Below are 17,655 nucleotides of genomic sequence, written 5' to 3' on the forward strand. Positions count from 1 at the left end.
GTGCACACAAGAAGTAAAGTTATTGAAGCGAGTTCGAGCACAGCCTAGAACTGCCTGGAACAGGTTGGAACCGGTTTGGTCCGGCCGAAGGACACGTGTGACACCTGTTGCCGGGCAGAACAGAGGTTTAATTTTTGAAGAAAGGCGGGGCTTAATCAGGAAGTGATTTGTGTCTGTAAAATCCTTCTTTTTTCCAGGTTTATTCCTTTATTTCTGAATAAACTCTGGACTTCTGACCCTCTCCACTGTCTTTTCTGTTTTTCTGACTCCTACAAACACTCCATCCTTGCTGCCAGTTTTGCTGTAATGCGGCATTTTAATAAATGTTCGTGTTGAAGTTGTTAAAAGTGGCCTGAGATGGATATTTCTGACACAACGATGTCTGTAATGGTGGAACAATAGATCATGGCTTCTGTTTGGCCTCAGATTAAATGTCAGTGACGCATTGACAATAAATGGACTTCTTTAAATTCCCAGGGAGCCTCCGGCAGCCCGTTTCATCACGTGCACGACACGATATGTGGCCCTGAGCTGATCCTCTCGGGTTATTTTGGGGGTCAGCTGTCAGCAGGACCCTCCTCCTCCTCTCCTTCCTCTGCTTGTTTGCTCTTCACCTCCTCTCCTTCGCTCCACTGATCCTGGTAAGACTTTTTCCACTCTGAACCACAGCAGAAATCTCCTGTTTTGACTCTTTTAAAGTTGGTTATTTCAGAGATGCTAACAGTTGGTTGTTTGGACACATTAACATGTGATGGTGGATCAATGTTTAACAGGATTTTAATGTAAAACACCCAGAAAAAGCCTTGAAGAGCTTCTGTAACGGCTGCACTGCATGACAAGTTGCTTTAAGTTTCACGGTCTTTAGTGGGAGGAGAAATGAGCGACACATCCAGGCCAGTCACAGCTTTTTGTACATTTCCTTTAGGCTAAATGTCTCTGCTGTTGCTTTACACCATTCAGGCTGATAACTTTGTTTCCTGAGCTGTTGTCTCCATCTGCCTGAGAAACTGAGAAACTTATTTTGCTCTTTTTCTTGATGTTTAAGTGTAGAAACGTCTCTAACAGGTGGATATGATCTGAACTGATTCAAAACATAAAAAACCTGCAAAGATGACATTTTATTTCTGTTTTAGTTCAACTTTAAGTGGATGTCTGTGGGATGACTTCATCGTGGTTATTTTCACGCCGTGTTTTCATTATTTCGGCCACTCTGAGTCATGATGACCATCTGGTGGATGCATTAAGCAAACCAATAACTGTGTTTTTATTATTGTGTCAGTTGGTCAACTTCTTGAAATTCAGGAGGGCTGTGATTGGTTGTGCAAAGCAGGGGGTGGAGCCTAATCACTATGTGGGATGGGGGGGTACTGAATGATATGAAGGTGATTAACAATAGAAAGTGACAGTGTGTTAGCGTATGTTAGTGTGTGTGTTAGCATGTGTGTGTGTGTGTTACCGTGTTTTAGTGTGTGTCTTTGCATGTGTTAGTGTGTGTGTTAGCGTGTGTTTTAGTGTGTGTCTTTGCATGTGTTAGTGTGTGTGTTAGCGTGTGTTTTAGTGTGTGTTAGCATGTGTGTTAGCCTGTGTTAGTGTGTGTTAGCATGTGTGTTAGCCTGTGTGTATGTGTGTTAATGTGTGTGTATGTGTGTGTGTGCGTGTGTTTTAGTGTGTGTTAGCATGTGTGTTAGTATATGTTAGTGTGTGTGTTAGCGTGTGTTAGTGTGTCTTAGCATGTGTGTTAGCGTGTGTTTTAGTGTGTGTGTTAGCATGTGTGTTAGCGTGTGTGTTAGCATATGTTAGTGTGTGTGTTAGCGTGTGTTTTAGTGTGTGTTAGCGTGTGTTAGTCTGTGTGTTAGTGTGTGTGTTAGCTTGTGTGTTAGTGTGTGTGTGCGTGTGTTTATGTGTGTGTTAGCGTGTGTTAGCATGTGTTAGTGTGTGTGTTAGCGTGCGTTTTAGTGTGTGTTAGCATGTGTGTTAGCGTGTGTTTTAGTGTGTGTTAGCATGTGTGTTAGCATATGTTAGTGTGTGTGTTAGCATGTGTGTTAGCGTGTGTGTATGTGTGTTAATGTGTTTTTAAGTGTGTGTTAGTGAGTGTAACAGGCGGTCTGTCCATATTTGGACGCTCCCCGAATAGATACTACAACAGGTGTGTGTGTGTGTGTGTGTGTGTGTGTGTGTGTGTGTGTGTGTTGACGGGCTCAGACGGCTAATTTTAACTTGACAGATACAATAACTGCGCAACAGTCATGTTGTGACACAACTGTGCAGATAAACAGCTGCTGGAGGAAGAGAGTGATGGACCAACCAGAACCAGGCAGAACTGAGTTTAGGTGGACCAACCAGAACCAGGCAGAACTGAGTTTAGGTGGACCAACCAGAACCAGAACCAGTCATTTTCTGTGTGAGCCACAAAACAAAGTAATAAAAGATAATAAAATTATCAAACTAAAGGATATTTGTGCAGCTGTGGAAAACATTTGGTCAAAATGAAAGATGAAACCTTCCATCGTCACCATAGATGTGGATTCTGAAATAATTTGACCCGATGGTTTAAGCTCAGTCACGAAATGTGACGAAATGTGGGAACAATAATGTTCATCTTTCAGAAAGGAACAGCAGTAACTCCTAAGAAGTTGGTGTCTTCATTAGCTAAGCTGTTAGCGTTAGCTGCTGCTGAAGGACAAACTTTATTCATAAAAGTTGATTCATAAAAGTTGATTCATAAAAGTTGATTCATAAAAGTTGATTCATAAAAGTTGATTCATTAAAGTTGATTCATTAAAGTTGATTCATTAAAGTTGATTCATTAAAGTTGATTCACTCGTTGTATAGAGCAGTCTGAGGCTACATCTGACTTCCACTGCAGGGTTAATTCTGTCGGCATTAGTTTTCTCTCCTTTGTCTTTCTGTCAGGAGTCATCATGGCCGGTAGCTCGTATAAACTGAACTTTAACCGACTTTACCTGGTGTCAGAGCAGCAGATCACATCAATAACACGGCCAACATGCAGCCTGATCAGGTTACTGAGCTGGATTTAAAGATTAGTTACACATGCAGACAGCTGACGGATCAGCGTGGTTATTGGTAAAGGCCAGTAAAGGATGAGATGCTCTGTAAGAAGTCGGCCTCAGTTTGCTGTAAATCCCAGAATCCTCATCGTCAACATGGATGAAAGCCCATCACCTCCAACTTAACCTCCCAAAAACTGAGCTGCTTTTCTTCCCAGCCAAACCAACTTTGAGTGGTCAGTTAGACTAGAAAAGCGCTATACAAGTACAAGTCCATTTACCATTTAACCAAACACCACAGCATCTGCATCCAAACCGAATCTCTTGCTCCATCAAAGGTTGATAGAAACTTGGGTGTCATGATTGATGACCAACTAACCTTCAAAGATCTCGTTACCTCGGTTACTCGTTCAGCCGCTTTGCATTACTAAACATAAGAAAGATCAGACCATACCTGACCCAACATGCCCCCCAGCTCCTGCTGCAGGCCGTGGTCATCTCCCACCTTGAATCCTGCAACGCTCTCCTAACTGGTCTCCTAACTGGTTTCCTAACTGGTTTCCTAACTGGTTTCCTAACTGGTCTCCTAACTGGTTTCCTAACTGGTTTCCTAACTGCTCTCCTAACTGGTTTCCTAACTGGTCTCCTAACTGGTCTCCTACTGGTTCCCTAACTGCTCTCCTAACTGGTTTCCTAACTGGTCTCCTAACTGGTCTCCTAACTGCTATCCTAACTGGTCTCCTAACTGGTCTCCTAACTGGTTTCCTAACTGGTTTCCTAACTGGTCTCCTAACTGGTCTCCTAACTGCTCTCCTAACTGGTTTCCTAACTGGTCTCCTAACTGGTCTCCTAACTGGTCTCCTAACTGCTCTCCTAACTGGTTTCCTAACTGGTCTCCTAACTGGTTTCCTAAGTGGTCTCCTAACTGGTCTCCTAACTGCTCTCCTAACTGGTTTCCTAACTGGTTTCCTAACTGGTTTCCTAACTGCTCTCCTAACTGCTCTCCTAACTGCTCTCCTAACTGGTCTCCTAACTGGTCTCCTAACTGGTCTCCTAACTGCTCTCCTAACTGGTTTCCTAACTGGTCTCCTAACTGGTTTCCTAACTGGTCTCCTAACTGGTCTCCTAACTGCTCTCCTAACTGGTTTCCTAACTGGTCTCCTAACTGGTCTCCTAACTGGTCTCCTAACTGGTTTCCTAACTGGTCTCCTAACTGGTCTCCTAACTGCTCTCCTAACTGGTCTCCTAACTGGTTTCCTAACTGGTCTCCTAACTGGTCTCCTAACTGGTCTCCTAACTGGTTTCCTAACTGGTCTCCTAACTGGTTTCCTAACTGGTTTCCTAACTGGTCTCCTAACTGGTCTCCTAACTGCTCTCCTAACTGGTTTCCTAACTGGTCTCCTAACTGGTCTCCTAACTGGTCTCCTAACTGCTCTCCTAACTGGTTTCCTAACTGGTTTCCTAAGTGGTCTCCTAACTGGTCTCCTAACTGCTCTCCTAACTGGTTTCCTAACTGGTTTCCTAACTGGTTTCCTAACTGCTCTCCTAACTGGTCTCCTAACTGGTCTCCTAACTGGTCTCCTAACTGGTCTCCTAACTGCTCTCCTAACTGGTTTCCTAACTGGTCTCCTAACTGGTTTCCTAACTGGTCTCCTAACTGGTCTCCTAACTGCTCTCCTAACTGGTTTCCTAACTGGTCTCCTAACTGGTCTCCTAACTGGTCTCCTAACTGGTCTCCTAACTGGTTTCCTAACTGGTCTCCTAACTGGTCTCCTAACTGGTTTCCTAACTGGTCTCCTAACTGCTCTCCTAACTGGTTTCCTAACTGGTCTCCTAACTGGTCTCCTAACTGGTTTCCTAACTGGTTTCCTAACTGCTCTCCTAACTGGTTTCCTAACTGGTCTCCTAACTGGTCTCCTAACTGGTCTCCTACTGGTTCCCTAACTGCTCTCCTAACTGGTTTCCTAACTGGTCTCCTAACTGGTCTCCTAACTGCTATCCTAACTGGTTTCCTAACTGGTCTCCTAACTGGTTTCCTAACTGGTTTCCTAACTGCTATCCTAACTGGTTTCCTAACTGGTCTCCTAACTGGTTTCCTAACTGGTTTCCTAACTGGTCTCCTAACTGGTCTCCTAACTGCTCTCCTAACTGGTTTCCTAACTGGTCTCCTAACTGGTTTCCTAAGTGGTCTCCTAACTGGTTTCCTAACTGCTCTCCTAACTGGTTTCCTAACTGGTTTCCTAACTGGTCTCCAGCCTGTGAAACCTCTGCAGATGGTCCAGAACGCTGCGGCTCGGCTGGTCTTGGATCAGCCTAAAAGAACACGCCCCCCCTCTGTTCATTGAGCTCCTCTGGCTGCCCTTAGCATCAGATCCAAGTCCCTGATGTTAGCTACAAAGAGCTTAATGGAACGGCTCCATCTACTTGAATGCTCCTGCAAAGGCTTCTGTCCCAACTGGGTCCCTCCGTTGGTCCCAGGATTGTCGTCTAGCAGCTCCTACACCACGCCTAAGACAATCCAAACTCTGTTCATGTGTCGTCCCACGATGGTGGAATGACCTACCGAGCGCTACCAGAACAGGGGCGTCCCTGTCTATCTTCAGGAAGCTCCTGAAAACCCAGCTCTTCAGAGAGCATCTCCTATCCCAGCACTTACCTTGTACTTCCCTCCCCCCTCTATCTCTGCACTTTATCTTTCTGCTCTTCCTTCTATGCCTGCACCCTATCTCTACTCTGTCCCCTCTGACAGAGTCGGACTCCTGGGTTCCTTCTATGGAGCTTATTGTTAGCTTATTGTTAGCTTATTGTTAGCTTATTGTTAGCTTTTTATAAAGCTGTTATATCTTCATTTGTATAGCGTTTGCTCCAATGTTGAGTTAAATTGTGTCTGTGTGACTGAATGAAGTCAAACTGCACCCACCTGCTCTCTGGCCATCAGTAAAACTGAGGATGGAGACGTCCATGAAAGCAGCCGAGGTGCTGGTGCCCCCCCAACCTGAGCAGGGGTCCTCCCTGGAGGCTGCAGCCCGCCCCTCCTCCTCCTCGGACACGTTCGACCCCATGGTGGAGTTCCGGCGGCGGCTGGATGACATCATCAGCGTGCACGGCTCCACAGTCGACCTGCTGGACAAACAGGTGACTTCTTTAGAGATTTAACAGGGAAGCTCCAGCTTTACTCGGCCTAGTTTCCAGCTGCTGTGGGGATGTAAATGTGACAAATGTTCCGTGTTGGTTTGGATGCAGCAGAGTGCGGCGGAGGCAGAGGTGGAGCAGGTGAAGGAGGCCAAAGGCGACCTCACAGCTGCCGTGGACACAGGTGAGGCAGTCTGAAACTAAAATTAAATTAATGAATCAGTGTTCCAGCTTCTGTGGTTTTTAACCATCTTTTTGGTTCATTTTTACTTTCATTTACACATATTCAGCTTTATTTTTCTACACATCTTTCAAAATCAGCAGGTTTCTACAGAATCTGGTACCATATACTGCAAAATAGTTCATAAACAAACTGATTTTAAATGATTTTCAAAGAATTTAAAGAGAATAAAAAGGATCCTCCTGAATTTAAGGCGATAGGATAAACACCAGGTTCTGCTTTTCTTTTAAATCCAAATCTGATTTAACAGTTCTGCAGGGGAAAATAATCTTAAATCCTTCTATATTTTTATTAAATATGGTATTAAGGATGTTTCATCTGCTTTGACTGATACAATAAGAAGTTTTCTTTCTTTAAAAAATGAGCTGACTTCCATGAACTGCTTCCTCTCTGCAGACGTTTCTCTCATCAAGCAGAGTCTGAACAACCTGTCTTCTCCTGAGGAGAAGCTGGAGGATCTGGTCAGGAAGTACGCTGAACTGGTGAGAAAGCCTGCCTCCGTGGTGTCACAGATCAGCTGTTAACGCAGACAGTCGTCTTCATGCAGCCGTGTGCGTTTGCAGGCATCGCTGCGGCGCAGTGACGAGCAGCGGCTGAACGCCGTGCAGCAGAAGCTGTCCGCCCTGCAGGCCGAGCGGCGCAGCAGCGCCGCAGCTCGCAGCAAACTGGAGACGCTGTGCAGGGAGCTGCATGCTCACTACAACACAGTCAGGGTTCGTATGCACCGCAGTTTATTTCCCCCCGACACAGCTGGTGAATGATGGCGGCTGATGGCAGCTAAAAATACATCTGAAATCAGACACTCCGAGGCTGGCAGTGTCTGCAGAACGTCACCAAGACTCACATGGTGTGAATGTGTTTTTACATTAATCTGCCTTCAGTAACTCATCAGGACAAACAGCAAAGTTAGGATTCAGACCTGAGGAGCAGCTCATTCTGCAGCAGAGACTTTTCTGCCCAGCCAAGAGTTATTCACTTAGTTTATGAATGCAACACTGGGGCCAAAAGTCCACGAAATCAGCGATTTATAACGGAGATTAAACCCAAACTTTGCCACCACACTCATAAAGATTCAATTCAGTTTTATTTAGTCATCTCCAGCCAATTACAGTCCAATTCAGTCCAATCCAACCAAATTCCTACAGAACCAGTGAAAGAAAAGGAGTTAAAGAGCTTCTCTCTGGTCCAATCCCCCGTTCTGAGCTGCACGAGGCGACTGTGGGAGGAAAAAACTCCCTTTTAACAGGAAGAAACCTCCATCAGAACCAGAACCAGAACCAGGAAGGGCGGCCATCTGCCTCGACCACTTTCAGCCAAAATTCAGCGAATAAAGGACCTGCTGAAAGACCGAATCATCGAGAATTATTAGACCAAAAGTGAAAGATTTTGGAATAAAAGTGAAATAGTTTCTTAAACTTAAAGCTTTGAGGGTCTGACTACTTCCTGAACTCACTTTACTTTAAATCATAAGTACAGACAGATGTCTGCGGGGTTTGAAAGCCAAGAAGAAGGTGTTTTTAGAGCCGTTTTGGTTAAAGGACAGCTTCGGTCCTCAGGAGGACCATAAATTCTTATGCAGCTGTAATATTTACGGTTCAGAACTAAAACTACATTTCGGTCCAATCTGTTGGTTTCCTTAGCTCGGATATTATTCTTGAATTGGCTCCATATGAATTAATTGGATTATAATTACAATGAATTGAATTCCAATTGGCTTGAATTGGACTTTATTACTTAAGTGCCTTGAGATGATAATTGTTGTAATCTGGCGCTTTATAAATAAAACTGAATTGAATTGAATTAAAGAGGTGAGACAGAAATGTTCTCGGCTGAATCAATCCGGCTGTTCTCTCCCGCAGGAGGAGACGCTGCAGCGCTGCAGGGAGGATGAGGAGAAGAGGAAGGAGATCACCAGCCAGTTCCAAGAGATGCTGACGGAGATCCAGGCTCAGATCGAGCAGCACAGCGCACGAAACAACAAGCTGCGCAACGAAAACACCAACCTGACCGACAAACTGGAGAGTCTCATGAACCAGTGTGAGCGCAGGGAGGAGGTAAGAGGAGGAGGAGGAGGGCCAAAGGTTGGACACCAGTATTCATTTTCACAGAGCTGCTGCTTCGGGCTGGAAAGGAGCTGCTGACACCACTTCAGGGACCTGTCTTTAACTCAGGCTGGAGATGAGATGCCTGGAACCTTTGCTCTTCCTCTGGTGACCACGGTTACCTGCATGGAAACACCTGCAGTTTGCTTTAAAAGGCTCCACAGCCGAGGATGCTGCTGCAAGTAAGACTGCAGCTAAATCAAGGTCTGATTGTGGTGAAGAAGTCTTCAGGCCTCCGGCGCCGTCCAACCCAAACCCTGAAGGTGATCCAGCAGCGGGGCGCCACCAGGGCAGAGCTGGCTCAGGAAGGGCGAGGAGAAGACTTCTGGGGGATGGCCTGGTGTCAAGAAAGCAGCCAAGAAGCTTCACTTCTTTCCAGGAAGAAACATGTTCATGTTTCTGTATTTATCAGACGCTTTTATCCAAAGCGACTTACAAATGAAGATATAACAGCTTTATAAAAGCTAACAATAAGCTCCATAGAAGGAACCCAGGAGTCCGACTCTGTCAGAGGGGACAGAGTAGAGATAGGGTGCAGGCATAGAAGGAAGAGCAGAAAGATAAAGGGCAGAGATAGAGGGGGGAGGGAAGTACAAGGTAAGTGCTGGGATAGGAGATGCTCTCTGAAGAGCTGGGTTTTCAGGAGCTTCTTGAAGATAGACAGGGACGCCCCTGTTCTGGTAGCGCTCGGTAGGTCATTCCACCATCGTGGGACGACACATGAACAGAGTTTGGATGGAAACATCAAGGACAGGGTGATATTCTGCAGAAAGTTCAGGGACTGGACTGCTGACGCGGTCAGGTGAGGTAAAGGTGAGGTAAAGGTGAGCTTTGCACCAGTCCTGCTGACATGTTTGGGGTCGCTTCTCATCCAAAGGAGTGAACACAGTCCTGAATAAAGAAGGGAACCAAAACACCCTCAAGACAAACTTCTTCCAAGCATCCAAGAACAGTTAGAAGAACCTTTTCCAGCAGGATGGGGAACGACTAAGTGGCTCCGGGTCCAAGACCAGGGAGCTGCCCAGACCTTAAACTGTGCTGCCATCAGTCCGGATCTGGCCCAGAGACTGACTGACAGGTCTGAGAAAAGAAGGAGTAAATGTGAACAAAAGCCTTTCATTTCAGCTCAGACACGAGTAACTAAAGGATCTGAAGACACCAGAGCAGCAAACTTTATGAAAATGAATATTTGTGTCAGTCTCTGAACAACAGAACCAATCAGGAACCGGCCGACCTTCAGAGCCTGGTGGAAAACATTCAGCCTCGTTACAGTTTGTGTCCTCGTCTTCCTGCAGAGTTTGGAGAAGATCAACAGGCACCACGACCTGCAGCTCAAGCTGACCGAAGCCAAACTGCAGCAGGCCAACGCCCTGCTGAACGACGCCGAGGAGAAGCACAAGCGGGAGAAGGAATATGTGAGTAAACGCCTGCTTTTACTGGACCGTCACAGCTGGCTCAGAACTCACACTTTCAAGTCATTATGTGGGAGAAAAGGCTTTTAAAACGTAATGTCAGGCAGCGGTACGTCTTTCCCAAGCCTGTGGTTGAAGTTTAATAACTTCTCATGTAAGAACCGTGACAAAAGGTTCATTACAGGAAGAATTGAACGCCATGAAAGCAAACGGCAGGTAGAAAACGTGTCCTCCACAGATCATGTGAAGGATCGGGGCTTTGAGTCGACTTTCACACACTTCCAGCTCCTGAGGGAGACCAACCATTGGACCGGACCCTTTGTTTTGGGAGGCAAACCCTCATTTATTAGTGTGTCCATTCAGGATAAAAATCAGCACATGCTTACAGTCTCAATGATTATTAATTATAAAAGAGAACCTTGGTTTAATATCCATTATCACCCAGGTGGGACTGCAGGATAGAGTTAATTAAATGGATTCATGGGTCACATTCTATGACGTATTCATCATTTTATTTCCCTCATATTTCACCAGAGTAATCCTCTCCCTTTGTGTTTTTATGTCCAGTGCAAAAAGCTTCATGCAGTTGTTATTCTCACAGTGAAGGCTGTGCACATTGACTGTGTGTTGTCTCTGTAGTTGCTTAGGGAGGCTATTGACAAAACAAAGAAATGCTTCGCTATGAAGGAGCAGGAGCTGACCATGAAGAAGAAGGTAAAGACTCGTCTGTAATGCGTCTCTGTCTGTTCTCTTCTAACCAGTTACTGGTTCAGGCTGCTGAGTGGAAACTGCAGGCTAAGACACTCACAGAGCAGGGGACTGTCATGCAGGCACAGGTGAATATTCCTCTGGGACAGGTAGCACGCACCGAGCCACCGAAGCAGAGTCCGAATACACATTTTCACAAGTTAGATGTGCTCCGACATGCAGAATCACCTCAGTCACAGGTGTTATCAGGGGGTCCGACAGCAGCAGGAGGGTTTGTCACAGGCGAGGGTCAGATCCAGGTTTGCTGAGCTGCTAAAGCTCGCCAAAGAGCAGGTAATCTGAGATACTGTCAGTCAAACAGCCAACCAGCTGGAGTCCCAGCAGCTTCTTCTTTAACCGACTTCTAACTGATGTGGTTGATGTGTTTCCTTCAGATAATACAGATGTTTCCCAATTAATCTTCAAAGACTAAATCAGTTGGGCTTTAAAAAGGCCAGAACTATATTTGCTTTTTAATCACATGCTCATGTCAGCAACTTTCTTCCTTTGGAGGTAATTGTTCACATGCTTTCGGTGTAATACCAGATGATTCCACCAGAGGGCACCAGATAACACTCGCCATTTCCCACCATGCGTTTCCAAAATGATGCTGATCTCACAGCACATTTGTCTCAGACACATCATAAAGATGCAGGAAATTTCCAGGCAAATTTGACCCTACTTCCAGGCAGATTTGACCCTAATTTCTGTCAAATTTGACCCTAATTTCTGTCAAATTTGACCCTACTTCCAATCAAATTTGACCCTACATTCTGGCAGATTTGACCCTACTTCCAGCCAAATTTGACTCTACTTCCAGCCAAATTTGACTCTACTTCCAGCCAAATTTGACTCTACTTCCAGCCAAATTTGACCCTACTTCCTGTCAAATTTGACCCTAATTTCTGTCAAATTTGACCCTACTTCCAATCAAATTTGACCCTACATTCTGGCAGATTTGACTCTACTTCCAGCCAAATTTGACTCTACTTCCAGCCAAATTTGACTCTACTTCCAGCCAAATTTGACTCTACTTCCAGCCAAATTTGACTCTACTTCCAGCCAAATTTGACTCTACTTCCAGCCAAATTTGACTCTACTTCCAGCCAAATTTGACTCTACTTCCAGCCAAATTTGACTCTACTTCCAGCCAAATTTGACTCTACTTCCAGGCAGATTTGACTCTACTTCCAGCCAAATTTGACTCTACTTCCAGCCAAATTTGACTCTACTTCCAGCCAAATTTGACTCTACTTCCAGCCAAATTTGACTCTACTTCCAGCCAAATTTGACTCTACTTCCAGCCAAATTTGACTCTACTTCCAGCCAAATTTGACTCTACTTCCAGCCAAATTTGACTCTACTTCCAGCCAAATTTGACTCTACTTCCAGCCAAATTTGACCCTACTTCCAGGCAGATTTGACCCTACTTCCAGGCAGATTTGACCCTACTTCCAGGCAGATTTGACCCTACTTCCAGGCAGATTTGACCCTACTTCCAGTCAGATTTGACCCTTTTCATAAGGGGAGCTTCACTTTACGATTGAATGAAAACTTCAGCTTCAGGGACCCGTTTCTCTTTGTCTCAGGATGATTAACGTGAACTGCAGTGATTAAACTCTGGGGAAAGGATGAATAAGTGATATAAATAAGAAATGTTTCAGCATGTGGGCGTCTTTCTGAAGCATGTGGGAGGTTTACTTCTGTCAGGAACGATGTGCTGGCGTCTGACGCAGTCTTCTTCGTCCACAGCTCGCTCTCTACGCCGAGAAGTTTGATGAGTTTCAGGCAACGCTGGGCAAGAGCAATGAGATCTATGTGCGCTTCAAAAAGGAGATGGAAACTGTAGGTGGAGACACATGTTAATGCCAAAGTCAGCGTGGTCATTTACTGGGAAATGTGTAAATCTGATGTTCTCCGAAGCATCATCAGGAGTCACTGGAGTATTTTAAACTTTTTCAGATGTCGGACAAGATGAAGAAGATGGAGAAAGAGGCAAACCTGTGGAAGTCGAGGTTTGAGAACTGCAACAAGGCCCTCAACGACATGATGGAAGAGGTGCGTGTTATGTTTATGCATTTAGCAGATGCTTTTATCCAAAGCGACTCACAGGTAGGCAGGTAGGGTAAGGGGGTCTTGCCTAGGGACCCCTACTGGAGGTAGTACCTTTCATGCAGGGGTCTCCCACATGGAAGGTGGAAATCATACCACAACACTATCCAGGGTTAAAGGGATTTTATCTGTGGCAGGGTGAAAATCAGCCAAAATGTGAAAAGGCAAACTCTCACATACATATTTCACTCAGTATTCCCCTTCTTCAGATTAGTGACCAATAGGAGGAAGTAATGATTAGATGTGCTTCACCTTCTTCCTGCTTCTCGGGGTCAGATGTCAGCTCAGTTTGTTGAGCTTTTCTTCACTTTATTTCTACAGCAAAGACTTCTGAAGGTCATTTACAAAAAGGAGGAATCAAAAAATTCCCTTTGAGCAACTTTTTGAAGCCTCAAAGTAACAGATGCATGGAGCAGTTTATCTGCATCACCCTGAGACAGGATGTTCCTGATTTTAATGATATTACGAAGGTGAAAGAAGGCAGAAACCTGTTTTATATGCGAGCCAAAGGACAGATTCTGGTCAGAAATAACTCAAAGGTTCCTCACTGTAGGACCAGAAGCCAAAGAAATACCATCTAGAGCAGGGATGTTAAAGTCCGGTCCTGGAGGGCCGCTGTCCTGCAGGTTTTAGATGTTTCCCTGCTTCAACACACCTGATTCAGATTAAATGGATCTCCTCGAAAGATTGTTAAGTTCTGCACAAACCTGCTTATGATGCATCGATCTGAATCAGGTGCGTTGAAGCAGGGAAACATCTGAAACCTGCAGGACAGCGGCCCTCCAGGACCGGACTTTCACATTCCTGATCTATAGTTACTATATAACAGGACAGTTTCTCCCTGAAGCTCTCAGGTCCAAAGATAACGACTACAGTTTAGAAGCAGAAAGTTCTGAGTCATCCAGGTCTTTGTCTCTTTAAGACAAGCTTGTAGCCTGATTGGTTTCATCTGGTTTCATAGATAAGTACAGCTGAGTATCATCAGCATAGTTAGAGTTTTAAAGTTGCATCATCTACCTACATACTGACCGTCTCCTCGGCCTCATCTTCTTTCAGAGAACTGAGAAAGCCAAAGAGTACGAAGTCTTCGTCCTGAAGATCCACAAGCTGGAGACGCTGTGCCACGCCCTGCAAGAGGAAAGGAACGTCCTCTATGCCAAGATCAAGGACGTTCGCCACTCCAACGCCAACCTTCCATCTCAGCTCTCCAGCCTTGATGACAAACCCGAGGATGCTTGCAAATCGGCCGTTCTGACTCCTGAGGAGGTGCAGCAGCTCCAGAAGGAGGACCCGGTGCTGACGGAGGACATGGCCCGTCTGAGGCAGCAGCAGGCCAAGCTGCAGCAGTTTGCCGACTCGCTGCTGAACGCACCAGACGACAAACAAGAGGAGAAGGAAGAGCTCGACCTTGAAGAAGATTTGGTTTCTGCTGCGTTTGTCCAGTTCAAAACCAAAGTTCAGCACAAAGAGGATCCGGTTTCAGTACCTGTGCAGGTGGAAGTAAAACCAGAGGCAGCAGAATCTGACTTACCACCTAAATCTGAGGAGGTGCAAAATCCAGCGGTGCCAACATCTGATGCTCCTACAGATGAGCAGAAGAGCTCTAAAACAGAGCCGGAAGAGGAGGAGATTCAGGTGAGAGAGGTGGAACAAGTCGGAGCAGACAGAGAGATCCAGAAGCCTGCAGCACCAACACGAGAGCCCGGGAGAACTGATCCAGAACCGGAGGCGTCAAAGGTCAAGATCCAGGAGGAGACCGACAAGCTCAAACCTCTGCTGACAGTCCAAGAAGAGAAGATCGAGCAACAGCAGGCAACCGAACCAGCAGAACCAGCACAGGTACCAGCAGAACCAGCAGAACCAGCACAGGTACCAGCAGAAGCAGCACAGGTACCAGCAGAACCAGCACAGGCACCAGCAGAACCAGCAGAACCAGCACAGGCACCAGCAGAACCAGCAGAACCAGCACAGGCACCAGCAGAACCAGCACAGGCACCAGCAGAAGCAGCAGAACCAGCTCCACCTTCTGCCTCCTCTGCTGCCAATTCATCCAAGAAGCAGGCACCAAAAAAGAAGAAGAAGCGGAGCGGCAAGAGCGCGAGCTAAACCTGTGCACGTGTGCCTGTGTGTTATCGTGAGGAACAGCGCATGCATGAGTGTAACTGAAGTGTTGCTGTACCTTTATGAAGTGTTTTTGTAAAGGCTGAAGTCTGTAGTTTGTCCCAGCTGAGCAGCCGAGGTGTTCCCTGATCACCAGGTGAGGTTTTTACGGTTTAGATGCCAGAACAAAGGGAAAGTGAAGCCTCACGCCAACATTTAACATGAAAAGAGCCGTCGAAAGTCTGCCTTGGGTAAAGCAATGTGAAAGTTAACCACTGGCTGGTATCCATGCCGGTAAATAAAGACAAACTGAAGTAGTAAATCTGCTGTTGTACCATTAGTTCCTGCATGTTCAAAATCACATTTCATTGATCAAACCCTCCAGTCTCCTTATATGGACTTTATTCCCATATTCCTCTGTGAAAAAAAAACAAAAACAGACAAATGCATGAAAAGTCTGAAAGCTGTGCAGCTTTAAAGCCGTTTCTGACCTCAGAATCAAATACTTTGCATCCTCATTATTCAAAGTGAGGTCTGAAGGTAAGTCCCCAGAAACCAAGAGGATAACAAAGATCTACAAATACACCGAAAAGAGTCTCGGGAACAACTACGGTTCAGTGTCAACACTTTAAAAAGTATCTCTGCAAAAAGCATCCTGCACCGTTAAAGGTGGAAATGCACTCAGGTGCAGTTCAACCTTTCAGCCACTAGATGGAGACAAAGTTCTTCATTTTGAACGCAGAAAGATTATTTTAAGTTTTGAACCGGTTCAAAACGAGTTCTGATATTATTGGATATTTATTTACATGCATTAGAAGTCATCTGTGAGCACTTTATCCAGGAAGTGAACAAGTTTAATACGAGTCCAGTAGTTGGTATTAAAAACAGAAGAAGTGATGCTGTCTGAGAGGCAACAAGACGGCCTCGCGTGCTGAATTATTTCAGTTAAAGAGGAGAAAAACACCTGAAACACCTGCTCAAAATGTACGAAAAACTACTGAGTGTACAGGAGACACAGCTGGATCCAGGTCGGGAGGAGAAGACCTGGTGAGTGCAGGTGAAGATGGAATAAAAAGGGTTTCATGCTAAAATTAGACACAAAGTTCGATAAAAAGGAGTTTTTACAGCTGACATCTGGCTGCCCCTGATTGGACGGTTCGGTCCATTCTGCTTCGGCTATTTTTAATTCAATTTTTTTAAAAGCTTTCTATTAATGCATCCTTTTGATTTGGATCCAAAGCTTGGAAGAAGAAAATCAAATTAATGGATTGTTTTCTGTGGTTGAAAATAGCATTTTTTACCTAATAAATAAAACAAAGACCCACAGGACCGTTCCACGGAGCTTCCACCTGAATAAACTGAAGAATATCATTTATTTCTCCACTCTGAATGAGAGCAGAGCTCAGATACGGCTTCATGGAGTACATCAGAGCTCAGCAGCATCAGGAAAAGCTTCATTAACCCTCAATTCCTCAAGCAAACACTTAAAGAAAGAAAAGGGGAAGATAAGGAGCGAACAGAGGGGAGGAGGAGATATGGTGGAGGAGGCTTTGATTCGAGGCAGAAGTGAAGGTTTTAATCTTTGGGCAGAAGATAAGAGCTTAATTAAAGAGCCTGGATTAACTAATTCTATTAGAGGTTAGTGATTCAATGATCTTTCCCTCAAAGTTCATCATGGAGAGGTTCATCCAGCTGGTGGAGGAAGCATCAGTTCTTCAGGCTGGATTCCCACTCATGAGGCCTCAGTTATTTTCCTTCTTCCAGTTTCCTGGAACATTAGCCTCAGATATAGTTTATCCACTGGGCTCTTATATCCTCTGAGGCTGCTGCTGGATGGAAGATGCATGCTCCTCAGTGCAGCTGACAGCAGAACATTTCCACCAGAAGCTGGCTTCATCCGTCCAGCAGGGTGGATGTGAGTGGGCGGGGCTTATCAGAGGAGGCGGAGCCAACTTAAGGAGTGACGGCTCGTTAAATGAGGAACTTTCACACAAAGAGGAACTAAATAAATACCAGGGTTGAGTTTTACAGCTGCTGAATTTGGCAGCTGTAAAGATGAACTTTCAGTTGCTCTGGACAAAGTCTTTAAGCATCTTTGTTGTGTTTTCATGAGGAACATTTATCTGCTATTCGGATTTACCACACACGGGTGCCTTATAATTGGTGATATTCAACATTATTCCTGCAGATATGTAACTGTAGGACTCCCAATTCAACCCAAATCTAAAAGATGCACAGTTGCTACAGATAATCAGTTCGTAAAAGATCCAAATATGGATTAATCCGCTGCTGAAAATGGTTTAATATTAGTGAGAAGCTGTAAACTGCAGGAGTTTCATGATAAATTGTTCATTTAAACCGCCAACACTCAGCTCCTCGGATGCTTTTAAGCTTTTCAGCTCCTGACACCGTCAGTGTGTTGATGCTGAATGAGAGGCTGCAGGTGGAAAATGGAAAGCCGCACACACGCCTGCTATCTGCAGCGAACACGCGACGCCTGCCTCCACGCTGGGGGAGACTTTCATGTGTGGGCGCTTCAACTGAGCCGGTGTCACGACTCACAAATCTGTGAAAGTGACAGAAAGAGAAGGAGGCGGTTCGGGTTCCACCTGCTGACCTGCGGCTAATCCCTGCTGATGAAGTCTTTCGCAAACAAGTCTCCCGTTTTATGACCAGAGGCGTCCACTCGGGCGGTTTCACCATTTTCAGACACAGTGGGAATCATTGAGCTCCGGTTCTGGGACTGAATGACCGGGTCAGACTGACAGTCAGCTGAAAATCATCGGCTCAAAAGTGCGAGA

The 17,655-nt window shown here is 45.4% G+C and overlaps 1 protein-coding gene across 1 annotated transcript; it reads left to right on the forward strand.

Annotated features, from left to right (window-relative positions):
* The first annotated feature begins 567 nt into the window (after positions 1–567).
* txlnba (taxilin beta a) lies at positions 568–17,481 on the forward strand. Its single transcript, XM_072362882.1, has 12 exons — positions 568–641; positions 5,947–6,143; positions 6,255–6,324; positions 6,778–6,863; positions 6,945–7,094; positions 8,241–8,435; positions 9,779–9,898; positions 10,535–10,609; positions 12,395–12,487; positions 12,605–12,700; positions 13,811–14,593; positions 17,338–17,481. The coding sequence occupies exons 2-12, from the start codon at positions 5,958–5,960 to the stop codon at positions 17,479–17,481; spliced, it is 1,998 nt and encodes a 665-aa protein (XP_072218983.1). The 5' UTR covers positions 568–641; positions 5,947–5,957.
* Positions 17,482–17,655: the final 174 nt, after the last annotated feature.

The sequence above is a fragment of the Leuresthes tenuis genome, unplaced genomic scaffold (genome assembly GCF_036924035.1).
Source record: "Leuresthes tenuis unplaced genomic scaffold, fLeuTen1.0.hap1 SCAF_13, whole genome shotgun sequence".
Classification (NCBI taxonomy): domain Eukaryota; kingdom Metazoa; phylum Chordata; class Actinopteri; order Atheriniformes; family Atherinopsidae; genus Leuresthes; species Leuresthes tenuis.